Here is a 25767-nt window from a genome sequence, read left to right on the forward strand (position 1 = left end):
AAGAAACCGGATTTGCAAAGCCTAGCCATGCATATTTAGCCATTTATAACTTAGTAAAAGAGCAATAGAGGAACTCAACGATTTGTATACAGCATGTGGGGCACATTGGACAATCATACTACAAATGACCAAACCTAGTTCTTGTCAGACATTGTTGAGAAATATATTTATTTTGCATTTCACACCAACAGCATTGACCATGTTCATACATGTAGTTGACTGCAAACATAGATGCTGTAATCCAAAAAATACATTTAGTTATAATGAAACAGCAAACTTCTTCCCTCCAAGATAAGGGGAAAACTTTGATGTGACATAATTAGCTAACATTTCTTGAAAGGACAGAAGATCATGTGTAAATGCAGTTCTCTTGTGAGAAAGTCATCATGCAAAAATAGGTCAGTTAAATGACACTTAAGGCCACCAAATGAGATTATATAATAGAATTAATATCATCAAGAGTCAATGACTAAACAGCAAGGACAAAACCTGCAAAACCTTTGAGACTCATCTTCTCTGTTGAGAATATGAATTTCAATAGCCCTTGGACTAAGGAATGAGTATCACCAGTGTCTGACAAAATGGAAAAACTGACAATGTAATGAGGGGAAAAAAAGTGGCGTTTAAAAATCAGATGGCTTCCAGACATCTACCACTTACTGTAAATAGTTCATCAGAACAAACCCCTCGCCCACAAGAAAATAGATGAAAGCAAAAGAAATGGTCAAATACATAGATAGAACCTTTACCTCGAGTACTAGGCCTGCTCGGCGACCTTGTAAAGTGTGCATTATAAATGAAGGTAACTAAACACTGATATTACATATAAACATGGATGAATAGTGTACTGTTCTTAGGCATGTTAATATCACCAAACTAAGAATTTCTTGTACAACACCAGACGGACCCAGACAGGTTACCATCTCCCCTGAAGGTCAGAGTGGCCATGACAGTGACTTTGACAGCCAGTTGACCATGACAGAAAGTTGACTATTTAATTACTGACAAGTTCCACAATTCTTTAAGTTGCTGCTTAATGGGAGATTTATTTACAACCCTCGCCGTTCAAATTGGATCTACAGGCAGGGAAATCTTATTATGCAGTTCATAAAATTTCCCCTCCAATTAAATTCAAAATGGCGGGTGAAGCACTCCAAATAGACCATTCTATGATCAGCAAGTGGGAAAACAGGAAAGAAAAGACAGGGTGTGAGATCGCAAAGAAGTTTAATAAACAATTTTCCAACATTCTTTCAAATATCAGAATTTAAAGACTACATCGTGTCTAACATTTGAAAGACTGAACCAACCGTGTTTTTAAATGACATCTCAACCAATGAGAGTCTTCAAATGGAAGGACGCCATGAAGCCCTACATTCCAATACAGCTCATCTCATATCATGTTATGCAGCGGCTTAGTGATTTGAGTGGTACAAGTTCGTCACACCATGTGCCTGAGGCGCTTCTCCAATACAGAAGTGTGCAGTCAGACGAGGTAAAAGGAACTTATTAATTTTCAAACAAAGCAAGTGGATAAGGGCTTCAAAGAACAAGATGTGCCAAATCACAGATTTGTTCAGTCAAAAGCATGAAATGGGCCTAATTACTGGAGTGAAAATGAACTGCTTTCCATCAAAGGAGCATATGCAGATTCCCACCCATACAATATGATGCCCTTAATGACCGTAGGGTCTGCCTCATACTGTAACAGGTAACACAGATTACATTCAAAACAAGAATGAAGAATTGACAAACAGGAATAAGATGTTAAACCACACCTTACAGTAAGTCCAAAGGTGACTCGCAACTACATATTTTCTATCAGATATCGGAATATTTGTGACATGGACAACTGTTACCAGGTCCCCTCAGAATAGATACATTGGTTGAACAACTAAAGTAGTAAAATCAGACATCCAACAGGGGACATAGCCTTCTCAAATACAAAGAGGCAGAGGATCATCTGTTCAGATGTGCAATTCGTTCATTTAATTTCAAATGGAATGAAAACAGCTAAGTACAGATATAAAGTACAAGGTGGTTTCACAAATGGAGGCAAACATACAAAAAAAAACATGGCTATCCATTGTGCGCCACAACAGAGTAGCGAGGCTTTAAAGGCAGATAAACCAAATCCTCCTCCTGCAGGTCTGCACATTCAGCACCTAATGACTTCCTGTGTAAAGCAGTGGTGGTGGGTGGCTGTTGTTGACGGTGGATGGTACGAGCACGTCAACACTTCTCTCCCGATCAGTTGGACTTTTTGTCCTGCGATTGAGCATCACTGCTTGCCTGTAGAAAAGGGATTCAGAAAATTGATTCATAAACTGAACAAAAATAAAAGCAACAATTTCAAAGACTTCACTGAGTTACAGTTCATAAGGAAATAAATTAGGCCCTAATCTATGGATTTCACAACTGGGAATACAGATATGCATTTGTTGGTCACGGATGCCTTAAAAATAAAAAAGGTTAGGGATGTGGATCAGAAACCAGTAAGTATCTGGTGTGACCATTTGCCCCATGCAGTGTGACATCTCCTTCACAGAGTTTATCAGGCTGTTGATTGTGGCCTGTGGAATGTTGCCCCACTCCTCTTCAATGCATTGAAGTTGCAGGAACTGGAACACTGTCGTACACGTCGATCCAGAGCATCCCAAACATGCTCAATGGGTGACATGTCTGGCGAGTATGCAGATCCCACCAACATCAGCCACCTCAGAGCGCAACTGGTCCTTTTTGGGAACACGCACACCAAAGCACGCAACATGCTGACCAATATAAGGGTTGAAACATTGGTGGCCATCCAGGCAAATGTAAATCATTTTGAGCCTGACAACGAACCATCCTCAACAAGGTTGGAAAGTGACAGTTAAGATGAGGCCTCAGAGTCTGACGTTCAAGAGGTGGACATTGAGGAGGTCCAGGGAGAAGACATGGAAGCCTGAGAGGAAGACAACCAAAGCTTTAGTTTCTAGACTATAATTCTACAGATGTGTGTTGAAAACGTTTTTGTGAGACGCGATGATCATTCAATATTCCCTTTTTGTTGTTCGGTGAAATCGTCCCATGTGAACAATCAACTCAAAAGTTGAATTCGTAAGTAAATTATTTTGTTTGTTTTCTATTGGAAGGATATAATCATTTGCAATTGTCTACTTATGATGCGGTAAAAAGGTTGATGTTTCCATATGATATGGTAAATATATCCAATGCAAAAAACATCTACATTTAAATGGTATTAATATTCATTTTCAGATATTTTCGTTAATTCCAATATATTCTCGATAATTCCCACGGAAAGTTGACCACTAAATATTCCCCAAAATGCGCAACCGTAATACAGTCCATTTTGTAATTTAAACAAGTCAACAAAGTAATAGCCACTGCATTGGCACAGTTTATTATAGAATTGAAAATAGGCCTTTTCTGATAATCAAATGGCCTTTCAGTAATACAAGGAACTGAAGGTTAACCTACCTAAACATCCATACAGGGATTTACAGATAAGGCAGTCAAATCCCAAGTTTTTAGGTAGGTTAACCTTTAGTTCCTTGTATTACTGAAAGGCCAATCTCAAATTACAGCATGTCTCTCCGCACTGCTCATCCTGAGAGCTGATAGCCGACGTGACCTCTGGTCTAAATAAGTAACACAATTTAACCTTTGTGTATAGGTTACACGAACATCGGGCCACTGGCCAGGGAATGAAAACGGTCTAAACATAACCGGGTTTTCTCCTGTTTACATTTGAATGAAGTGGGCAGGCTTAAAGCAGCAGAGTAAAGGACTTGTGCCAGGAGCCCTGTGCCAGGGAAAGGAGCAGGAGCCCTGTGCCAGGGAAAGGAGCAGGAGCCCTGTGCCAGGGAAAGGAGCAGGAGCCCTGTGCCAGGGAAAGGAGCAGGAGCCCTGTGCCAGGGAAAGGAGCAGGAGCCCTGTGCCAGGGAAAGGAGCAGGAGCCCTGTGCCAGGGAAAGGAGCAGGAGCCCTGTGCCAGGGAAAGGAGCAGGAGCCCTGTGCCAGGGAAAGGAGCAGGAGCCCTGTGCCAGGGAAAGGAGCAGGAGCCCTGTGCCAGGGAAAGGAGCAGGAGCCCTGTGCCAGGGAAAGGAGCAGGAGCCCTGTGCCAGGGAAATCAAGTCCCTGAAACCAGAGTAGGCCCGTGTGATCAGGTGCAACAAGCTCAGAGGGATTCCAAAACCCACGGATCCAAACATTAAGTAGCCATGTTCGCCACACGTGTACCAGACCACCTGCCTGCTGACATGTCTGGAGCCTCGAGTGACAGCAAAAACAACACTTAAACACGAGACAACAACGCATCGCATGTGGGAGGTCATTCAAGAAGCTGTGGCATATGCCCCCGAGTGCTATAAATGTAACATGTCTTTTAAGTGTTACACGCCTGGTAGAATTTTAGGCTTCTTCAACTTGTCAAACGTCTTCACGAAGCATGGTCATTGCAGAAGAGTAAGTGTCTTCCTTCTAATTTTTTGCAAGACATCCGGCTGACTCCCCCGCCAGTAGAAGTGGGAAGTGTTCATTTTATCATAAGACTATTGCTCAAGCATCAGCCATGAGAAAGACCCACACTGTTTTGAGGTTGGACTGGGATATGTTCAGCATTACTAAGCTATTAGTCACTGCTCAGGTCAATATACCCGTGGGACTTGAAGGGCCACAACATGATGTAGGGTTAGTGCAGTGTCTTGGTGCATCACTCAAGGTTCAAGAGTTCACAACGCAAACATCTGCCTCCGTGACCATTGACAGGTTTTAGTTGTCATGAATTACCTTCCTGTACGGTTGTGATATCATTACTCCTCTAATCAGCAGCTTGTATTACATACATACTGTATGTGTGCAGTAGAGCGCACTACAAGAGACAATTAATCATTACAACATGTACAATGACTGATACTGCGATAGGGTGTGTCCTAAACTAGCTCAGATCCATGCTTCCCAGCACGTACACACCATGACATCCATTGTTACTCAACGAGATCGTTACCTGATTGTAGTAGTTTTTCTCAGATCAGTGTGTGTGTTAGGGTTTCCATTAGGAAAATGTGGCGCTGGACATTTAACCGGCAACATTTTTAAATTTACCAGCCGTTTTAGAAATGTACCGGACCCCTATGCATTGGATGCGTAACCTGATTAGGACATCCACCCACCGTGCTCAGAATAACAGAAGTCACATTTATATTATGGTAACTCTCATTAACAGAACGTGTAAGAAAAGGATGGAACAATGTGCGCTCCTCCTTACCTCATTCTGATGCGCACTTTGAAGACGTTAGAATAACTGTCCACATTTACTTTACCTCGGCCAACAAGACGAGTAACAGCGAAATCAATAAGCCTGTCGATCTACAATAACGCATAGTAGCAGAGTTAACCTATTCTATTGGTCAGCTTGTCGAGAAAGAAATAGCCTATTCCAAACAGACTCTGGGACAGTCTTGAAGGCACCACAAAAGGCTGTAGCAGCTCTCATGCTGCCTGACAGATTCTCCACTCCAAGGCCCTGTATCCATCTTAAACCAAGTGATAAAGACGCATAACGAATATACCTGTACACACGCTGTAATTAATTCCACTAAATTATGCAAATTGACCTATAGACCAATAAGCACAACCAGTCAATGTATTTCATCAATAAATAGGGTGAAAAGCATAGATTTTTCTTCTTCTCCCGGGCAATTGGCCGGTGCCAGTTTTATTTATCGGCTTTTCAAAAAATGTATAATTACTATTACTGGCGAACGGAAACCCTAGTGTAGTTGTTTGTGTGAGTGTGTGAGTGTGTGAGTAAAACACACACACACACACACACACACACACACACACACACACACACACACACACACGTGTTCCCAGTACGGACCTGCAGCTTGGAATGTTCATTGAGCAGGCGGTCATACTCCACAGTCAGGTTCTCCGCCTGCTTCTTCATTGCCTTCACGTCACCGTCAGACTTCAGGAGGACTGGGGGGGCCACACACAATACAGTCAGGACAAGAGGGCAGGCCACTGTACATTTCACTGATGATCAAATTACATTTTGGGGTTCTCTCCCCATTTTCATCCAGCTATCACCACTTGGTAGAGAGAACCTCTATTAGAGGTTAAAAAATGTTTTTAAAAATGTTTTAAAAAGTTCATCACCTTTCTTTGTGGCTTCCAGCTCATCCTTCAGAGAGCGCATCTCTGCCTTCAACATCTTGTTTTCATCCTGCACTCCAACTCCAGACGGCTTCTTGCCCACTTCTGGGACAGCGACGCCGGCATCCTTTAGTTTCTGAAAAGAAAATTAAGAATTTCCTTTAACCCCTGATTACAGATTATGGATAACTGACTATACTGAACAAAATTATAAAAATGCAACAATTTAAAAAGATTTTGCTGAGTTACAGTTCATGAGGAAATTAGTGAATTGAAATGTATTCATTAGGCCGTAAAAGAACAGGGACATTTTTAGCTTCCAGGAATTGTGTACAGATCCTTGTGACATGGGGCCTTGTGACATGGGGCCGGCCGTGTATATGCTGAAACGTGAGGTGATAAGGCAGATGAAGGGCACGACAAGGGGCGTTAGGATCTCGTCACGGTATCTCTGTGCATTCATATTGCCATTGATAAAACGCAATCGTTTTCCTTGTCCGTAGCTTATGCCTGCCCATACCATAACCCCACCATGGGGCACTCTTCACAATGGTTGATATCAGCAAACCCCTCAACGCCATACACATGGTCTGCGGTTGTGAGGCCGGTTGGATGTACTGCCAAATTCTGTAAAACGACGTTTGAGATGGCTTATGGTAGAGAAATTAACATTAAATTCTCTGGCAAAAGCTCTGATTGACATTAATGCAGTCAGCATGCCAATTGCACACTGCCTCAAAACATCTGCCATTGTATTGTGTGACAAAACTGCACATTTTAGATGGGTCTTTTATTTCAGCTTTTTGATATGCCACACCTGTCAGGTGGATGGATTATATTGGCAAAGGAGAAATGCTAATGAAAAGGAATGTAAACAAATGTATAATTTGTAAGTCGCTCTGGATAAGAGCGTCTGCTAAATGACTTAAATGTAAATGTAATGTAAATGTATAAAGAAAGAGACATAAGGTTTTTGTGCATATGGAACATTTTTGGGATCTTTCATTTCAGCTCATGGAACATGGGACCGATACTTTACATGTTGTGTTGATATTTTTGTTCTGCGATACTCAGTATCCTGACAAGGAAACGCGAAGCGGACTTCACTTCTTTAGGAAAAAGACGTAGTTGTCATCCAGTCATATGGATTTATTTTCCAAGCTACAGCATCAGGTTAATGGACTAAAGGGTTTGGTCTGCTTTGTGTTTTCATTTTTGCCATGGACAAAAACATTGTGATACCGTTACCGTTACAGCCCTAATGACCATTAGCCTACATAAAGCTAGTGTGACTGGTTCCATCCAGCCAACAGCCTCAGAACAGGTGCTCATACCAAGCCCACCACCCAGCTGCTGGTCTTGGCCCTGATCCTCTTGGATTGCAACAATGACTCAAAACCTCCTTCCACAGAATCATCCACCACACCATGTCTTAAGCAACACAACATACATTTGATTAGGTCAATTTCCTGATATGATGGCCAAAAACCAGGGAACGGATTGTGATGTATTTGCTGAAGACATTGGCTCTTCACTAGCTAAAACCGGAGATAGATAACGACAGAAACCAGGTTCCCACCCAGCCCTTTAATGCAAGTACGAGTCAGATAAAAGTCATGTCAGGCCTGATGGAAACAAAATACGCTAGACAAGGTGGGATCTTTGTGTCGGTAAAATTATTATGAGAGAAATGGCGGTGAAACTGTTAATGGGCAACGTCAACTTGAAGTTACGTGATGACATGTGGTCCTCCCACTAAGACTCCAGAAAGCATGCAGTTTTAGGCTACAGATCAAATAAATTATGATTAACTTAAGAGTGGTGAACGTGCAAGTTGAGCTTGATGCGCCAATAAATATTGAGGGTCTTATTCTGGTGACATGCTTGGCTGCAATTTGACAAATCGAGCTCATTTGGCCATAATCTCAAAATGTAGGCTAGCCGACGCTAATATCAGAGTGGGTATTATTTTAGAAAAGAATTAAATTGTGGGAATTTGTAGAATCTTTTAGCATTATATATACACACACACACAAAAAAATATATAAAAATAAAAAAACATTTTTAAAATGCCGGTGCGGCTAACAGGTGTCAAACCTGCGATGGCCTGATATCTAAATATTTTAATGAAACATGTTGTGCTTTTATCACAAACTGTTATTATGATTAGCTGCCCCTCTACGTGTAGCTAGTTGGAACAGCAAAGAGAACTATGATCTTATTTGATACCTTGCTTCGAATAGCTTCCTCTAAACCATCTGCATTTTCAAGTAAATTGTGTGCGTATCAAAAACATCCAGCGAAAACAACATTGGTACAAATCATTTAAAATATATTTCTCAAGGCCACCTGAGACCTCAGAACAAAACACACTGATAAACGCTACACACACACACACACACACACACACACACGCATCACCAGGAACACAGAATCCATGTCCTAGAGGGACATTAGAAGCAGTCACTGATGTCACTAGGACCCGATTAAGTACTGCCATTTGAAGTGTCCCAACTCTAGGTCTCACAGGAGAATAGATTTATGTCTAAATAATAGCAGACAGATCTGGGTTAGGATTTCCCCTAAGAGGGAACAGACCTTGTAACTAGGGCAGAGGATTTGTGATGTTCCTTACAGACAGATTCTAGGACCAGACAGAATGTACTAATCTAGGCTAAGAAATGCTGGGTGCTGTAAAATAAATTAAGCCGTTACAGTGTATTTGTTTGATGACGCAAGTGAAAATGCAAAACACGTAGCTAGCCTTTGTTGTAGATCAGATTGTACATTTACAGCAAGGAGCCTCATACACAAGCTTGGTTAGATCAAAGAGAAGAAACATTTCTATATCACCTAGTTGGAGTCCACTTTAAGCTCAGTCAGCTAAAGAAGATATTCATTCTAGTTTAGAAACTGGGTGGTACGAATGCTGAATGCTGATTGGCTGAAAGCTGTGGTATATCAGGCCGTATACCACAGGTATGGCAAAAAATATATAAAAAAATAATCATGTTCTAATTACATTGGTAGGCAGTTTATTTATGCAACAAGGCACCTCAGGTGTTTCTGGTACATCACCAATATACCATAGCTACGGGCTGTATCCAGGCACTCTGCGTTGTGCAAAGAACAGTCCTTAGCCGTGGTATATTGTTCATATACCACACCCCCTCGGGCCATATTGCTTAAATAGATCAATAGTTGGGTTAGTCAGAGTCTGGCTCAGATAGGTAGTGCAGGGAATCAATAGCAATATGGGCAGCCATTACTCATTGATTGGGTCGAGGGAGCCCAGAGTTTTAAAGATTTAAAGGACATACCTAACAGTGGCTGGGCCTTCTGAGGACGAGCTAGTCACAATACATTTAAAGCCTCTGGCTTCGTTGAGGGAGAAAATAGATTAATAAATCACGTACTTTTTCTTATGTAAGCTGCACTGCAATGTAGTTTTCTTTACTGTAAACCAGGGATCAGCTTTCATTCAGCCGCGGGCCAATTATTTATTGAGTGGATGGTCAGGGGGCCAGAACTTAATTATTAATAATTTGTAGACTGCAAATAGACCGTAAGAAACTTGTAAATCTGAATGATTGGTTATGAAAAGCCAACTGACATTTACTTCCAAGGTGCTGACCTGCTACACCCTCTACAACCACTGATTATTATTTGACCCTGCTGGTTATCTATCTATTTGAACATCTTGGCCATGTTCTGTTATAATCTCCACCCGGCACAACCAGAAGAGGACTGGCCACCCCTCAGAGCCTGGTTCCACTAGGTTTCGTCCCAGGGAGTTTTTCCTAGACACCATGCTTCTACATTGCAAGCTGTTTTAGGCTGGATTTCTGTACAGCACTTTGACATCGGCTGATGTAGAAATGGCTTTATACATTTGATTGATAATATTTGACTAAAACAATCATTTCAAACCTCGCTTACATTTGTATACAATCACTTCTCTATTATGCGTAGGAATATTTGGGAGGAGATTTCCAAAATTAATATCACTTACGATTTTCTGGCAGACCAAATGTGTAAATAAAACCTCTCCATCTATCTAAACATAAGTATTTCCATCCCCACATTGCTGCAGGGTTGTATTTTATCTGGCTTATGATTCCACCTCTTCAGAGCATTACACCCATTTGCTGGTCATAAATAATGAAGGCATATTCAGGGCCTTGCCTTGTGGAGCATCCACATGCATGGTGACCTTCTGCAGACCCCAGATCCACATTTTGAATGATTACATTGTTACCTTCCGTAGTTGAGGTACATTATAAGCTTCAGCCACCGTCCTTATTTACCAAATGAAACCAGTTTGTTGATTAAATCTAAACTCAAACAAACACTCAGCCCATAGAAGGACGAGAATATATGTTTACTCACTCTAATTCAATACTAGGAAAATATTCCGAGTGTTTATAAATGCATCTGAGTAAATTAAGCCTATTCCAAACACCAATAGTTTGTTAATATTATATGGTCTGGACCTAATCCCGATAATACTCTGAATAAAGTGAGCTGCAAAGAGAAACCTCAGAAAAGTAGCAGTTCTGATCTAGCAGAACATCCAACCACAAAGATATCAGCAGAGGGAATACACAAGGCCTATATTGTGACTTTCAAGTAACCCAATTCAACTAGCATACTGTTTATCATCTCAAACACTTAATACGGCAATAACAAGGGACTTTGGGCCATCATAGCAATTGGGATAATAGTTGGTAAAAAACGAAATAATTATGATGTAAAATACAAACCTGTCAAGCTAGTTGTTTATTTCAACTCTTGGATGACTGATTCAAATAAACACTGATTGTATCAGGTGACGATGAAGCTGTTTAAATGGTTAACTGCTTGAAATAGTGTTGCCCCCTGTGGCTGTCAAAGGAACAGCAGCAGAACGCTGGTTAAATTAAACTTGTATTGTTCTGCCCGTGAACCTAACTCTGAGGAATGTTGGACACTCAAACAGTAAACCACAAGACTTTTGTAAGCGTAGGATAACATCCTGTTCCACATAAATCACGTGCAAGCATTTACCTCATATCTAAGGATGTCTTATGTGTTGACCTTACGGAGAAAGCCAAAACTCCTGTAAAGGTCACGATTGACATCAGAAGCACAACAATGTCTTGTATAGCACCCAACCCCAGCTCACCGCCTGCAGATCCTCATTCTCCTGCATGTACTTCTTGGCAGCATCACTGGCTCCCTCGGCTTGCTTCTTGAAGGCCTCGTTGGAAGCCATCAAAGTGGCCTGCTGAGAGAGCAGGGTTGCCAGTCTCCTCAGCAACCTGGACATGAGAAGGGGTTATTAAGGGTCACTGACTAATTTCCAACTTTTAAGAGTGTTTCAAAACAGATTTATGATACAGTATACTTGGCCCATTTACATGGAAATAGATTGACATCAGCATAAAAATAGACAACACATTACATGCAGTACAGAAATCTGGGGAGTTAGTAAACAAGTCACTTTTAAAATGTGAGCATATTCAAAAATGCATTAGAAATTGCAATCACCCTTACAAGACAACCATGGCTTAGGCCCAAGATTTGCACATTTCCTGTAGTTTAAGCAGTATTCAAGGAATCATGATGAGGTAAATGGCAGCATTTCAGGGTATCAGATGCTAAGACATTTATGTGAGTGATGGGCCCCAGTCTTATTGAAAAGGTCAAACTGGACGCAATATAAAATTACAGCACATTACTTTGTGAAAGCACATCACACTTCTAGGAACAGTTGACCAGAAACAATTCCGAAATATAAACCCCGTCAAACAGGAACTAGTCATGAATTTCAAATAAATCAAATTGTGACATATTGAAGATCTTAGGTAAAATGACATTGTGCATATCATGTTATTCCTATAACCAGCCTGATCTCAACGACTAGACGTAACAAACGTTAATCCTGGACACTCAAATAAGTATGACTTAAGGCAGTGGATGGGTGGTCGTGTAACGAGCAAAGGTGGCGAATTTGAATCTCATCACGGACAATTAACTTTTTAGCTCCTTTAACCTAACTCCTAAACTTAACCCTAACCGTTAGCCAGCCACCGCCCGCCCGTCGTCAGGCCAGCCACCGCCCGCCCGTCGTCAGGCCAGCCACCGCCCGCCCGTCGTCAGGCCAGCCACCGCCCGCCCGGCGTCAGGCCAGCCACCGCCCGCCCGGCGTCAGGCCAGGCCACCGCCCGCCCGGCGCCAGGCCACCGGCGCCAGGCCACCGCCCGCCCGGCGCCAGGCCACCGCCCGCCCGGCGTCAGGCCACCGACCGCCCGGCCACCGACCGTCCGCCACCGACCGTCCGCCAGCCACCGGCCGTCAGCCAGCCAGCCACCGGCCGCCAGCCAGCCAGCCACCGACCGTCAGCCAGCCACCGACCGCCAGCCAGCCACCGACCGTCAGCCAGCCAGCCAGCCACCGACCGTCAGCCAGCCAGCCACCGACAGCCAGCCAGCCAGCCACCGACCGCCAGCCAGCCAGCCACCGACCGCCAGCCAGCCAGCCACCGACCAGCCAGCCAGCCAGCCGACCGCCAGTCACCGCCAGCCAGCCAGCCACCGACCGCCAGTCAGCCAGCCACCGACCGCCAGCCAGCCACCGACCGTCAGCCAGCCAGCCACCGACCGTCAGCCCGCCAGCCAGCCACCGACCGTCAGCCCGCCAGCCAGCCACCGACCGTCAGCCCGCCAGCCACCCGCCCGCCCGCCAGCCACCAGCCCAGCCACCCCCGCCAGCCAGCCACCCGACCGACCGTCCGCCAGCCACCGACCGCCAGCCAGACCGTCCGCCAGCCGCCCGCCAGCCAGCGACCGTCCGCCAGTCCGCCAGCCACCGACCCGCCAGCCACCGACCGTCCGCCAGCCACCGACCGTCCGCCAGCCACCCGACCGTCCGCCAGCCACCGACCGTCCGCCAGCCGACCGTCCGCCAGCCACCGACCGTCCGCCAGCCACCGACCGTCCGCCAGCCACCGTCCGCCAGCCCGACCGTCCGCCAGCCACCGACCGTCCGCCAGCCACCGACCGTCCGCCAGCCACCGTCCGCCAGCCACCCGACCGTCCGCCAGCCACCGACCGTCCGCCAGCCCGACCGTCCGCCAGCCACCGACCGTCCGCCAGCCACCGACCGTCCGCCAGCCGACCGTCCGCCAGCCACCGACCGTCCGCCAGCCACCGACCGTCCGCCAGCCACCGACCGTCGCCAGCCACCGTCCGCCAGCCACCGACCGTCCGCCAGCCACCGACCGTCCGCCAGCCACCGACCGTCCGCCAGCCACCGACCGTCCGCCAGCCACCGACCGTCCGCCAGCCACCGACCGTCCGCCAGCCACCGACCGTCCGCCAGCCACCGACCGTCCGCCAGCCACCCGTCCGCCAGCCACCGACCGTCCGCCAGCCGACCGTCCGCCAGCCCGACCGTCCGCCAGCCACCGACCGTCCGCCAGCCACCGACCGTCCGCCCGACCGTCCGCCAGCCGACCGACCGTCCGCCAGCCACCCGACCCGTCCGCCAGCCACCCGACCACCGCCGCCAGCCACCGACCGACCAGCCACCCGACCGACCGTCCGCCAGCCCGACCGACCGTCCGCCAGCCACCGACCGTCCGCCAGCCACCGACCGCCACCAGCCACCGACCCGTCCGCCAGCCACCGACCGTCCGCCAGCCACCGACCGTCCGCCAGCCACCGACCGTCCGCCAGCCACCGACCCGTCCGCCAGCCACCGACCCCGCCAGCCACCGACCGTCCGCCAGCCACCGACCGTCCGCCAGCCACCGACCGTCCGCCAGCCACCCGACCGTCCGCCAGCCACCGACCGTCCGCCACCGACCGTCCGCCAGCCACCGTCCGCCAGCCACCGACCGTCCGCCAGCCACCGACCGTCCGCCAGCCACCGACCGTCCGCCAGCCACCGACCGACCCGCCAGCCACCCACCGACCGACCGTCCGCCAGCCACCGACCGACCGTCCGCCAGCCCGACCCAGCCACCCGACCGACCGTCCGCCAGCCACCGACCGACCGTCCGCCAGCCACCGACCGACCGTCCGCCAGCCACCGACCGACCGTCCGCCAGCCACCGACCGACCGCCCGCCCGTCCGCCAGCCCCGACCGTCCGCCAGCCACCGACCGACCGTCCGCCACCGACCGACCGTCCGCCAGCCACCGAGACCGTCCGCCAGCCGCCCGACCGACCGTCCGCCAGCCACCGACCGTCCGCCCGCCACCGACCGTCCGCCCGCCACCGACCGTCCGCCCGCCACCGACCGTCCGCCAGCCAGCCAGCCGCCCGCCCGCCAGCCAGCCGCCGACCGCCAGCCACCGACCGCCAGCCAGCGACCGCCAGCCAGCCACCGACCGCCAGCCAGCCACCACCAGCCAGCCAGCCAGCCACCGCCAGCCAGCCAGCCACCGCCAGCCAGCCAGCCAGCCACCGCCAGCCAGCCACCGCCAGCCAGCCAGCCACCGCCAGCCAGCCAGCCACCGCCAGCCAGCCAGCCACCGCCAGCCAGCCACCGCCAGCCAGCCAGCCAGCCAGCCCGCCAGCCAGCCAGCCACCGACAGCCAGCCAGCCACCGACAGCCAGCCAGCCACCGACAGCCAGCCAGCCACCGACAGCCAGCCAGCCACCGACAGCCAGCCAGCCACCGACAGCCAGCCAGCCACCGACAGCCAGCCAGCCACCGACAGCCAGCCAGCCACCGACAGCCAGCCAGCCACCGACAGCCAGCCAGCCACCGACAGCCAGCCAGCCACCGACAGCCAGCCAGCCAGCCACAGACAGCCAGCCAGCCAGCCACCGACAGCCAGCCAGCCACAGACAGCCAGCCAGCCAGCCACAGACAGCCAGCCAGCCAGCCACCGACAGCCAGCCAGCCAGCGACCGTCAGCCAGCCAGCGACCGTCAGCCAGCCAGCGACCGTCAGCCAGCCAGCGACCGTCAGCCAGCCAGCCAGCCACCGGCAGCCCGCCAACCAGCAGCCCGCCAGCCAGCCACCGACAGAGTTTTCCAGAATTCTTAACATTTAAAAATGTTCTAATGTTAAATTTGTAACATATCATAGAAAAGGGTGATGGACATCTACAAATTAATACATACCATACGAATCGTAACATCTAAATGGAATTGTGGATTTACATACAGAATACAAAATGCTCTGAGAACAGGTTGCTTTAACATAGATAAGGTGTATTAAAGTCAGCTTGCTAGCTGTTATGTTGACATTAACCTCATCTGCATGATGTAAATCAAGCAAAAGAAACATCCTCTCACTGTCAACTGCGTTGATTTTCAGCAAGCTTAACATGTGTAAATATTTTAATGAACATAAGATTCAACAGAAAAACGGAATAAGTTCCACAGACATGGACACATTATTCCATTTCTGTTTGTCACCTGAACAAAGGGATTGACGTGACCAGACTCTTCGCTGGCCATGGCAGAACACTGACATTCCTGTCTTGCAGGAAATCACGCACAGAACGAGAAGTATGGCTGGTGGCATTGTCATGCTGGAGGGTCATGTGAGGATGAGTCTGCAGGAAGGGTACCACACGAGGGAGGATGATGTCTTCCCTGTAACGCACAGCGGTGAGATTGCCTGCAATGACAACAAGCTCAGTCCGATGATGCTGTGACACACCGCCCAGACCATGACAGACCCTCCACCTCCAAATGAATCCCGCTCCAGAGTACAGGCCTCGGTGTAATGCTCATTCCTTCGACAAAACCGCGACTCGTCTGTGAAGAACACCAGTCCTGTCTGGTCCAGCGACGGTGGGTTTGTGCCCATAGGCGAAGTTGTTGCTGATGAAGACCTACCTTACAACAAACAGGCCTACAAGCCCTCAGTCCAGCATACTGCAGACAGTCTGAGCACTGATGGAGATAGTGCATTCCTGGTGTAAATCGGGCAGTTGTTGCCATCCTGTACCTGTCCTGCAGGTGTGATGTTCGGATGTACCAATCCTGTGCAGATGTTGTTACACATGCTCTTCCAGGGCGAAGACGATCAGCTGTCCGTCCTGTCTCCCTGTCTTAGACGTCTCAGTACAGACATTGCAATTTATTGTCCTGACCACATGTGCAGTCCTCATGCCTCCTTGCAGAATGCCTAAGGCACGTTCACACAGATGAGCAGGGACCCTGGGCATCTTTGTTTTTCAGAGTCAGTAGAAAGGCCCCTTTAGTGTCTAAGTTTTATAACTGATCTTAATTGCCTACCGTCTGTAAGCTGTTAGTGTCTTAACGACTGTTCCACAGGTGCATGTTCAATAATTGTTTAAACCGTTTACAATGAAGATCTGTGAAGTTATTTGGATGTTTACGAATTAGACAGGGTTCTGAAAAGGGGACTTGTTTTTTTGCTGAGTTTATATGCTACTTCAAAATTTAATGGAGATTCAAATAGTATATGCAATATCTGGCATGCTTAAGTTGAGGTCACTGTATTCGGCAAGGGACACATGCACAAGATAAGCGTCAGCATTGTAGAGAGTTACACAGGGGGCAGACGAATACAGTTAGCCTAGTTTGCTCACATGCTCATGTCACACAAACGGACCTCAGCTCAGTTACTGTTCAGTTACTGTGTTAACTTCATCAGCACATTTCACAACACTCTCACAAAAATGTTTGACATTTCTTTGATATTCCTACTCGTTAGTTTACTGCAGTGGTTGTTGACCTTTAGAAAATAGGTATCACTGCACTTGAACAGTATAGGGTTTGTGTCACGTGAACAAGTCGTGAAATGCCTCTTGCCAGCTCTAAATCCAACAATGCCGAAATCAACATCAATGATATCGCTAAAAATAACAAGGTGGAACAAAAACACGCAACAAATAAAAACAATAAGCTATATTCAGGGTCAGTTTCAATACCATATCTGTAAACAAAAGTCACGTCATTTGTAGTTTTATCATTGTTGTAATTCTCTTAGATATGCAGAAGTGCTAGATGTGATACTAATATCACCTCCCTGCTGCCCTCAGCAGGCCTAATACAAAAGCTGGAGCAATGCCTTCCACATGGAGGAAATATGGCTGAAAATAATCTAACAATGCATTTGATATGCTGTAAATCAGGGATCAACTAGATTCAGCTATGGGGTGATATTATTTCTTGAACGGATGGTCAGGGGCCGGAACATATTTACTAATCATTTGTGGACTGTAAATTAACCGCAAGAAGCCCAAACCGATATATTAGACTAAAACGATCATTACAAACCTTGCTTACATTTGTATAAAACCACATCTCCATCAGTCTATTTGGGAAAAGCCACGGGATGGTTCTTCAAACAAGTTTTTTTTTAAATATTAAATGTGAATATTTGTAGCTACTATTTAAGTTAATACCCGCAGTCAAATTGTGCAATACATTAAGAGATAAAGCAGATTGTGTTCATTTCACCGGCCATATTGGAGCGGCAGGGTAGTCCGGTGGTTAAGAGCGTTGGACTAGTAGCCGGAAGGTTGCAAGTTCAAACCCCCGAGCTGACAAGGTACAAATCTGTCGTTCTGCCCCTGAACAGGTAGTTAACACTGTTCCTAGGCTGTCATTGAAAATAAGAATTTGTTCTTAACTGACTTGCCTGGTTAAATAAAGGTAAATATTATTTTACATTATGAAGCTTAGAACAGTTGAGCCAGTCACATGTTTATAAACAGGAGAAAGCAGGAGATGGTGAGTCCATAGTGTACTACATCTATCGGCGAGTCTGTTGTGCAACACACGAGGTGTAGTTAAACTTGTATGCAATTCACTACTAAATGTTTGCCATCTGATTTCTTACGATGGCTTCCTACCAGAAAGAACCAGGTGTTTTTTTGACTGGCAGCATTTAAAATGTACCGGACCCTTATGCATTGGATGCGTAACCTGATTAGGACATCCACCCACCGTGCTCAGAATAACAGAAGTCACATTTATATTATGGTAACTCTCATTAACAGAACGTGTAAGAAAAGGATGGAACAATGTGCCTTACCTCATTCTGATGCGCACTTTGAAGATGTTAGAATAACTGTCCACATTTACTTTACCTCGGCCAACAAGACGAGTAACAGCGAAATCAATAAGCCTGTCGATCTACAATAACGCATAGTAGCAAAGTTAACTGATTCGATTGGTCAGCTTGTCGAGAAAGAAATAGCCTATTCCAAACAGACACGGACAGTTGTGGGATGATAGATCCCAAATGCATACAACCAGTAGGACTAGGATAAAATGTTTTGTTGAAAAGCAAAATGAGTGATGCAACAGATAAGAACATTTAGCTTCAAAATGTTGATCAACTATTTCTTGACACGTGCACAACGCAGCAGGATACACACGATTTTCATTCCATAAAGCAATTAGCGGAAAAATAGTTTTCAAAAGCGCACCGCACATTCGAGAGGTTTCATGTGACATAAGAAAATGTCTGTTAGGAATTTAGAAAGAGGAGAGATCAAATATGCAACAACTAGCACGGGTTGCTGATACGACTAGGATTACCATCAACTAGCACGGGTTGCTGATACGACTAGGATTACCATCAACTAGCACGGGTTGCTGATACGACTAGGATTACCATCAACTAGCACGGGTTGCTGATACGACTAGGATTACCATCAACTAGCACGGGTTGCTGATACGACTAGGATTACCATCAACTAGCACGGGTTGCTGATACGACTAGGATTACCATCAACTAGCACGGGTTGCTGATACGACTAGGATTACCATCAACTAGCACGGGTTGCTGATACGACTAGGATTACCATCAACTAGCACGGGTTGCTGATACGACTAGGATTACCATCAACTAGCACGGGTTGCTGATACGACTAGGATTACCATCAACTAGCACGGGTTGCTGATACGACTAGGATTACCATCAACTAGCACGGGTTGCTAATACGACTAGGATTACCATCAACTAGCACGGGTTGCTAATACGACTAGGATTACCATCAACTAGCACGGGTTGCTAATACGACTAGGATTACCATCAACTAGCACGGGTTGCTAATACGACTAGGATTACCATCAACTAGCACGGGTTGCTAATACGACTAGGATTACCATCAACTAGCACGGGTTGCTAATACGACTAGGATTACCATCAACTAGGACGGGTTGCTAATACGACTAGGATTACCATCAACTAGGACGGGTTGCTAATACGACTAGGATTACCATCAACTAGGACGGGTTGCTAATACGACTAGGATTACCATCAACTAGCACGGGTTGCTAATAGACCAGGATTACCATCAACTAGCACGGGTTGCTAATATGACCAGGATTACCATCAACTAGCACGGGTTGCTAATATGACTAGGATTACCATCAACTAGCACGGGTTGCTAATATGACTAGGATTACCATCAACTAGCACGGGTTGCTAATATGACTAGGATTACCATCAACTAGCACGGGTTGCTAATATGACTAGGATTACCATCAACTAGCACGGGTTGCTAATATGACTAGGATTACTAACAACTAGCATGGGTTGCTAATATGACCAGGATTACCATCAACTAGCATGGGTTGCTAATATGACTAGGATTGGCTACTGGACAATGAAAGAAAGTAGATGTAAAATAATTGCCTCTACAGATAGGGTCTGATGTTTGCTAGGCTACTTTGAAGCAAGGTAAAAATATGCCTCATAATGTGCCAATTTCCCCCCGGCTGAAAGCCAGGGAAACCCTAGCCATAAATCAATGCATCCAGAGATCTTTCCTGTACAGTTGTCATTTTTACCCCCCCCCCCATGCTGCACAAATTCATTAATTTGCACAATTTCTGGTTCACTTTCACTTGTAAAACTGTATGATGAGCTGGATTTGCCCATCTTTGCAAATAGTCATGTTAGTTCTCGTTCGTTAGCATTTAGCTAACAGTGTTTTTGATTTTGCTATTTGTTTGTCCAAATTTAGTTAACATTCTGGTACGAGGCCAAATTGGCTTTTCTTCCATTTTTAGCACCCCATTGTGTGCTGTGCCGGTAATACCGTAAATCCCAGGATGAGAGAAGGACCGTATTAAAATCTGGATACCGCCCAAGTCTAGCGTGGATTATGCATGGGAATACTTGAGCAAATTTCCTAAATTAAATCACTTGCTGTCAATTTCCTAGTGTTAACAGTCTTATGTCCAACAATGCCACAAACAATCTAACATGATGCAAATAACATGCTATAAACAATCTAAAGTGTTGTTAATACAAAAGGAGTAGACGACATTTCAGCCATATTTTAAATTAAAAAAGTGTATATTTGATATCCCTATGCACTGTTCTGTAATGATATAAATGAGTTACTTTGATGCCATTTAAGTGGCCAGACCCTGTGTGAGAGGTAACACTAGGCAGCTAGTAATGTGAATCCTGAGCTATAGGTCTACAGCCAAGCATGTCATTGAGGCTAAATTTAAATCTCATCACCAGTTGCTTGATCACATGTCATTCAGTTTCTCAGACGCAGCTGCCCAAAAGATTACACGTCCAAACACCCAAACCTGGAAGCAGTGGTAGAGCAAAGTAGTAGCACAAATAGCTGTAGTAGCCACTCGAAGGTCTATTAATAGCATACCATTCAGAGGAATATGACAGGGTCCCTGTATGGAGAAGATATGCAGACCGGACACAACCAGGCATATTTTTATTTTTTTAAGTTGAATATACACTACGTCAGACAATGCTCATCCTATCATGTTAACCAGACTTTACACTTCGGATGAGACTTGTGAATGGAAAATGTCTAGCTAGCTAGCTCCCCCTCCCACCGGACATTCCTTCAATAGCTACTGTAAAATCTCAGTAGATTAGTAAAGTATACACACCACCTACTCATCACTAGCATAAGGTCAAACAAACATATCGTTTGGGCTGATGACAGAACATAAGCTTTCATCTTCATGTCTTTTGTCCTACTATGAAGTTATTCCAGCTATTCTATAAAGAACATGAATGGCAGTTATTTTAAACTGTAAAGTTAAGGTAGCCTAGTGGTTAGAGCATTGGACGTGTAACCAAAAGGTGGAAAGATTGAATCCCTGAGCTGACAAGGTAAAAATCTGTCGTTCTGCCCCTGAACAATGCAGTTAACCCAGTGTTCCTAGGCAGTCATTGAAAATAAGAATTTGTTCTTAGCCGACTTGCCTAGTTAAAAATAGTAAATAAATGTCATAATTCAATCAGAAATATGGTGACAAATGGTTGGTTCCTGAAAGGTACAGATGCCTACAGTGATTGTGTACTAAGAAACCAGGAGCGCTAGTGAAAAGTCAGAGTAGCTACACATCAACCTCCCTTCCTCAGAAACCATTCTAGAACAAGAACAGACTGGAGCCAGTTGGTGTGCTCTGGGCGGGGGAGGAGGCATGGATACTCACACACACAGGAGCAGGGCGAAGCCAGCAATGTACTCATTCCTCTGGGCTCTGAACAACTTCATGTGAATGTGATCTACAGCCACTGGGTTGTTGGTCAGGTCCACCTTCTCAGTCACACTGTACTTTCGCACCTCCCTGAACGCATCTACATAGAAACAGAGACAAGAGCATGGGGAAACTGTGGAAGACTAAAGTGGTGTGGGTTTCTCTCGGCCACGACACAATGTGATCGTGAGTACAATTAACAATAAATGATCAAAACCTGTGAACATACGTTGATGTGATATGTTGGGTGTAGACCACACACACTTACCAATTAGTAAGAAAACGAGAATGGCAATGGCTACAATGAAGGAGGTGTTTCCATAATATGCGATAGTTTGAACCAGACGAGATTTGAAGATCTTACTCCATCTGCAAAGATACATTCATTAAACATTTGAAAGTGAACACAAGACTTGAAACGACTCATCTTATACCGAGACCGGGCAACCGCCGTATATCTTAAAGATATTATTTAACAGGTTATTGAATGGCAAGAAATAATCACTCCATTCAAAATTATTGTTGCGTAACCCAACCAAGTCTCAAGGGAGGTAATTCACATTTTGACTAAAGGCTATTGGGTAATATGTTTAATGTTTGCAATTCCCACTTTGCAATAAGACTTGCCAAGATCGCAAATAATTAAGTGGTTATGTGATCAAATCTTTTTAAGCAATCAAGGAAATACATGTTTTTTTTATATGGCCAATTAGATACTGCACTAGTGGAATTAGACTGTGTGCACGGAGACTGTTTGTTTTGACCAGTTGACTGCAGTTCAACTGGGTGGCTCACCTCTTGGGGGAGATGAAGGGCACACACAGAAGCAACACAAAGAAGACCTCTGCATAAAGGAATGTGGCCACGGCCGTCCACTGTAGACTCATGTTGATCAGATAAGATTCTGAGAGAGAGAAAAAATGCGTTTGTTAAGCAAATAAAACATAAGAAAGTAACACTCTTGTTGAAATCAACAACACTACCGTTATCCAACATAATTCAAGGTTATTAGTGTGCTTGCTGTAAACTTTCAAGAATTTTTTTAATATTCCATTACCATAAACATACTTTTGGACAGTTGAACATGACAGTCTAAAACAATCATTCTATCCTTGAATTAATGCTGGCACAAAATGTTCACATAATTTCAAGGAGAATGGAACAGAGACAGCAGGACAGATTGGCCTACTGCTAGGAAAGCTGAGTGGCCTGCTGTCTATCCCTGCCAAAACAGACTTATATCTAGTCTGAAAGAAGTTGCCCTAAAGACGCAAGAGTCTCAACAAGACAATGGTGAATAAAATGATATTTACACTTTATTTTCACTTTATACATGCTGTTGGTCGTTTTGGCAGCAGGAAGTGGAGATTACTTTCCTGTGGATATTTTTTTGTTCACCCGAGGGTAGATTCTGTCGCTTGTATATTTAATATCTGATACTCTGCACGTGATGCACAACATGTAAACAACCGAATGAAATTAAACTTCGTCGACCGAACCACATTCCCAAGCGAATTAGCTGGAAGCAATAGTGAAATTTGCCAGCTGATCGCATGGGACAACTTTGGATCTGTGGTTTGGTTAAGCTAGGCCAGCCATGGTTTAAATATTGTGCAAGGTGTTCAATCATGTGTGAATTGCATCAGTATTGTAAATAAAAACCGATATACAAACCAGCGTGCTGGAAGTCGGGTTAATAAGAGTTCCCTGTGGATATTTTGTCTCAGATTACCTCCGACACAGGACAAAATCAGCAGACAACAGGTAAAGTAGGTTCAAATGATTCCACTCGCAGATTCTAAAAAGAGGCTCTGTCTTGCTGCCCATGGACTACTTAATTTTTTATTTAACTTTATTTAATGAATCAGTTAAGAACATACTTATTTAGAATGACGGCCTACCCAGGCCAAACCCTAAACCGGGTGACGCTGACTCTGGGCCAAATGTGCGACGCCCCTTTGGACTCCCAATCACAGCAGATTGTGATACTGGAATCGAACCAGGGTCTGTAGTGATCTCGCTAGCTCCGCCCCCTCTTTGCCTGTTCCCATTGTGAGTGACTAATTTGTTCCCATTGGAAACGTCAGGCTGTGGTCTATCTTTGGTTAGTTATAAACATCGTTGACTACTGGTAATACTTGCAATATGTAGAAATCGCGCCGCTATTTTTTGGTTGCTAACATTTGTCGTTCGCCTAATTGCAGTATGACAAAACAAGCAACCGTGTAGAGAATCGTCGCCCAAAAAGTTAAACATTTTAACTTTAAGAAACCTGTCAAGCTGTCTGTCATTCAGCCCCTGAGCAAGGCAGTTAACCCACTGTTCCCAGGGCAACGAAGACGTGGGTGTCGATTAAGGCAGCACCCGCACCTCTTAATTCAGGATGAGTTTGGCTAAATGCGGAAGACACATTTCAGTTTAAGACATTGAGTTGTACAACCGACTAGCTACCTCCCTTTCATCAATGATGGCTAGTTAATTATACAAGTTGGTAATAGCTGCTAACTAACAAATAAGGTAGCTAAAGGGCTCTACAGTGCAACCACTTTACTCAGATATGGGCCTAAATATTTTTGTGCGACCTGGAATGTTTTATTTAGGAGCTCCAGCGCGCATAGAAAAAAATGAAGGCTTTTATCAACTCAAACCTCATTGTGCTTCCAAATGTGACGCACACGTGCTTCTTGCAAAAAAAGGTCGCTAACCAGCCAACTGTTTGTAATATCTGGCTGGACATTACGTATAAATTACTAGTAGCTGGAAGTTTGGGCAAAGACCAGACATTACAAACACGAAATAATGACGTAGATAGCTAAATATGCTAGTTAACTAGCATGCTAGCTGGATTTCGAGCAATGGTTGTGACTAAGTTACCTGCTAATGTTCAGCACAGGCCTAATAAAACTGACTTTATGCAACGGTTAGCAGTACTCACCTACAACACTTCAATTATTGGATGCACGGAGAGTGGTCTTCCTATAGGGCTCTCGACCGCTGAGGTATATCAAAACAGAAACGACGCGCAGTTCGCTTGAACGCTAATTAGCCAAATGCATTCTTGAAGACTTCCTAGCTAGTTACTTCCTACTTCCGGTGCCAGCTCATCTCATCATGAGACGGGGGTAAAGGTCAAATTGCCCCATACTACAGTATAGTTGAGTCAGAGATGCATTCCAGATATGATATAGATCATCTTTGTCTAAGGTCAGTTAAAGCACAAGACTTCACATCTGCTTGGTGAAAGAGGGCACAGATCAAAAGTCCATAAAACGAGGTTGGGCAATCTAATCTATTTTAGAAGGTTTCCACTTTTAACACAGCCACAAATGCTTTTTCGTACAAATCCATGAAAACAAAAATGTACTTTTTGGTCATAATTTAAGGTTAGGGTTAGGAATAAGGTTGGTTTAAAATCACATTTTAAGAAGATACATTGTAGAAATGGGCGGGAATTATGACTTTGTGGCTGTGGTAACTAGTGACGACCATTTTAGAGGTTTGTATCCTTCCATAACATGCTAGTGGGCCCTCTTGTCAACCAAAATGGTCTGGTAAGTGAAGAAATATGTTTTTGTTTTTTTACTAATACATTACATATCTTTAAATAAAAGGCAAAGAAAATATTTTGACATCTAAGCATGTTCATCTGAGAAAGCTTGAACCAACATTGACAATTTTGTAAAATATTTTCAATTTGCATGACAAACTAGAACAGTTATTTAATTTCATACATAGTTATTAGGCAATAATTACACACACGTCTCCCAAATCATGATTTTGTCGTGTGCATTAACATTAAAAACGCCCGACCCCACCGGTGTGATTATTACCTCTCAGGGTTTAGAGTTTGAGGTAGTCACCTCATACAAGTGCTTGGTCTTCAAAGCACCTGGGTCGCTCCTCTTTTCAGTTCGCTGCAGCTAGTGACTGGAACGAGCAGCAATAAACACTCAAACTGGACAGTTTTTTTTTATTTCCATCTCTTCATTCAAAGACTCGTGTAAAGTATTGTTTTCCCTACCTTGCCCTTTAATTGTTGTCTGTGCCCAATAATGTTTGTACCGTGTTTTGTGCTGCTGCCATGTGTTTTGCTACCATGTTGTAATATGGTGTTGCTGCCATGCTATGTTGTTGTCTTAGGTCTCTCTTTA

General features: G+C 45.3%; 1 protein-coding gene across 1 annotated transcript; it reads right to left on the minus strand.

Moving 5' to 3' along the window:
• Positions 1 to 149: 149 nt before the first annotated feature.
• Positions 150 to 24709, minus strand: bcap31 (B cell receptor associated protein 31). The gene is made up of 8 exons (XM_046364912.1): positions 24552 to 24709; positions 22412 to 22520; positions 21885 to 21985; positions 21572 to 21716; positions 11329 to 11464; positions 6168 to 6300; positions 5887 to 5987; positions 150 to 2292 (listed from the first exon to the last, which is right to left on the minus strand). Exons 2-8 carry the CDS (start codon positions 22501 to 22503, stop codon positions 2251 to 2253), a joined length of 750 nt encoding a protein of 249 aa, XP_046220868.1. The 5' UTR covers positions 22504 to 22520; positions 24552 to 24709; the 3' UTR covers positions 150 to 2250.
• Between the last annotated feature and the right edge of the window lie 1058 nt (positions 24710 to 25767).

This window comes from Oncorhynchus gorbuscha, linkage group LG10, assembly GCF_021184085.1.
Source record: "Oncorhynchus gorbuscha isolate QuinsamMale2020 ecotype Even-year linkage group LG10, OgorEven_v1.0, whole genome shotgun sequence".
NCBI classification, from domain to species: domain Eukaryota; kingdom Metazoa; phylum Chordata; class Actinopteri; order Salmoniformes; family Salmonidae; genus Oncorhynchus; species Oncorhynchus gorbuscha.

Bases quoted from the DNA above. Each gene is read 5' to 3' on its own strand.
- bcap31 (XM_046364912.1), bottom strand. From the start codon at position 22,503: ATGAGTCTACAGTGGACGGCCGTGGCCACATTCCTTTATGCAGAGGTC. The intron at 21,986-22,411 runs GTGAGCCACCCA...GTATCTTTGCAG, and splicing joins CCCTTCATCTCCCCCAAGAG to ATGGAGTAAGATCTTCAAAT. The intron at 6,301-11,328 runs GTGAGCTGGGGT...TTTTCTTTTCAG, and splicing joins AGAATGAGGATCTGCAGGCG to AAACTAAAGGATGCCGGCGT.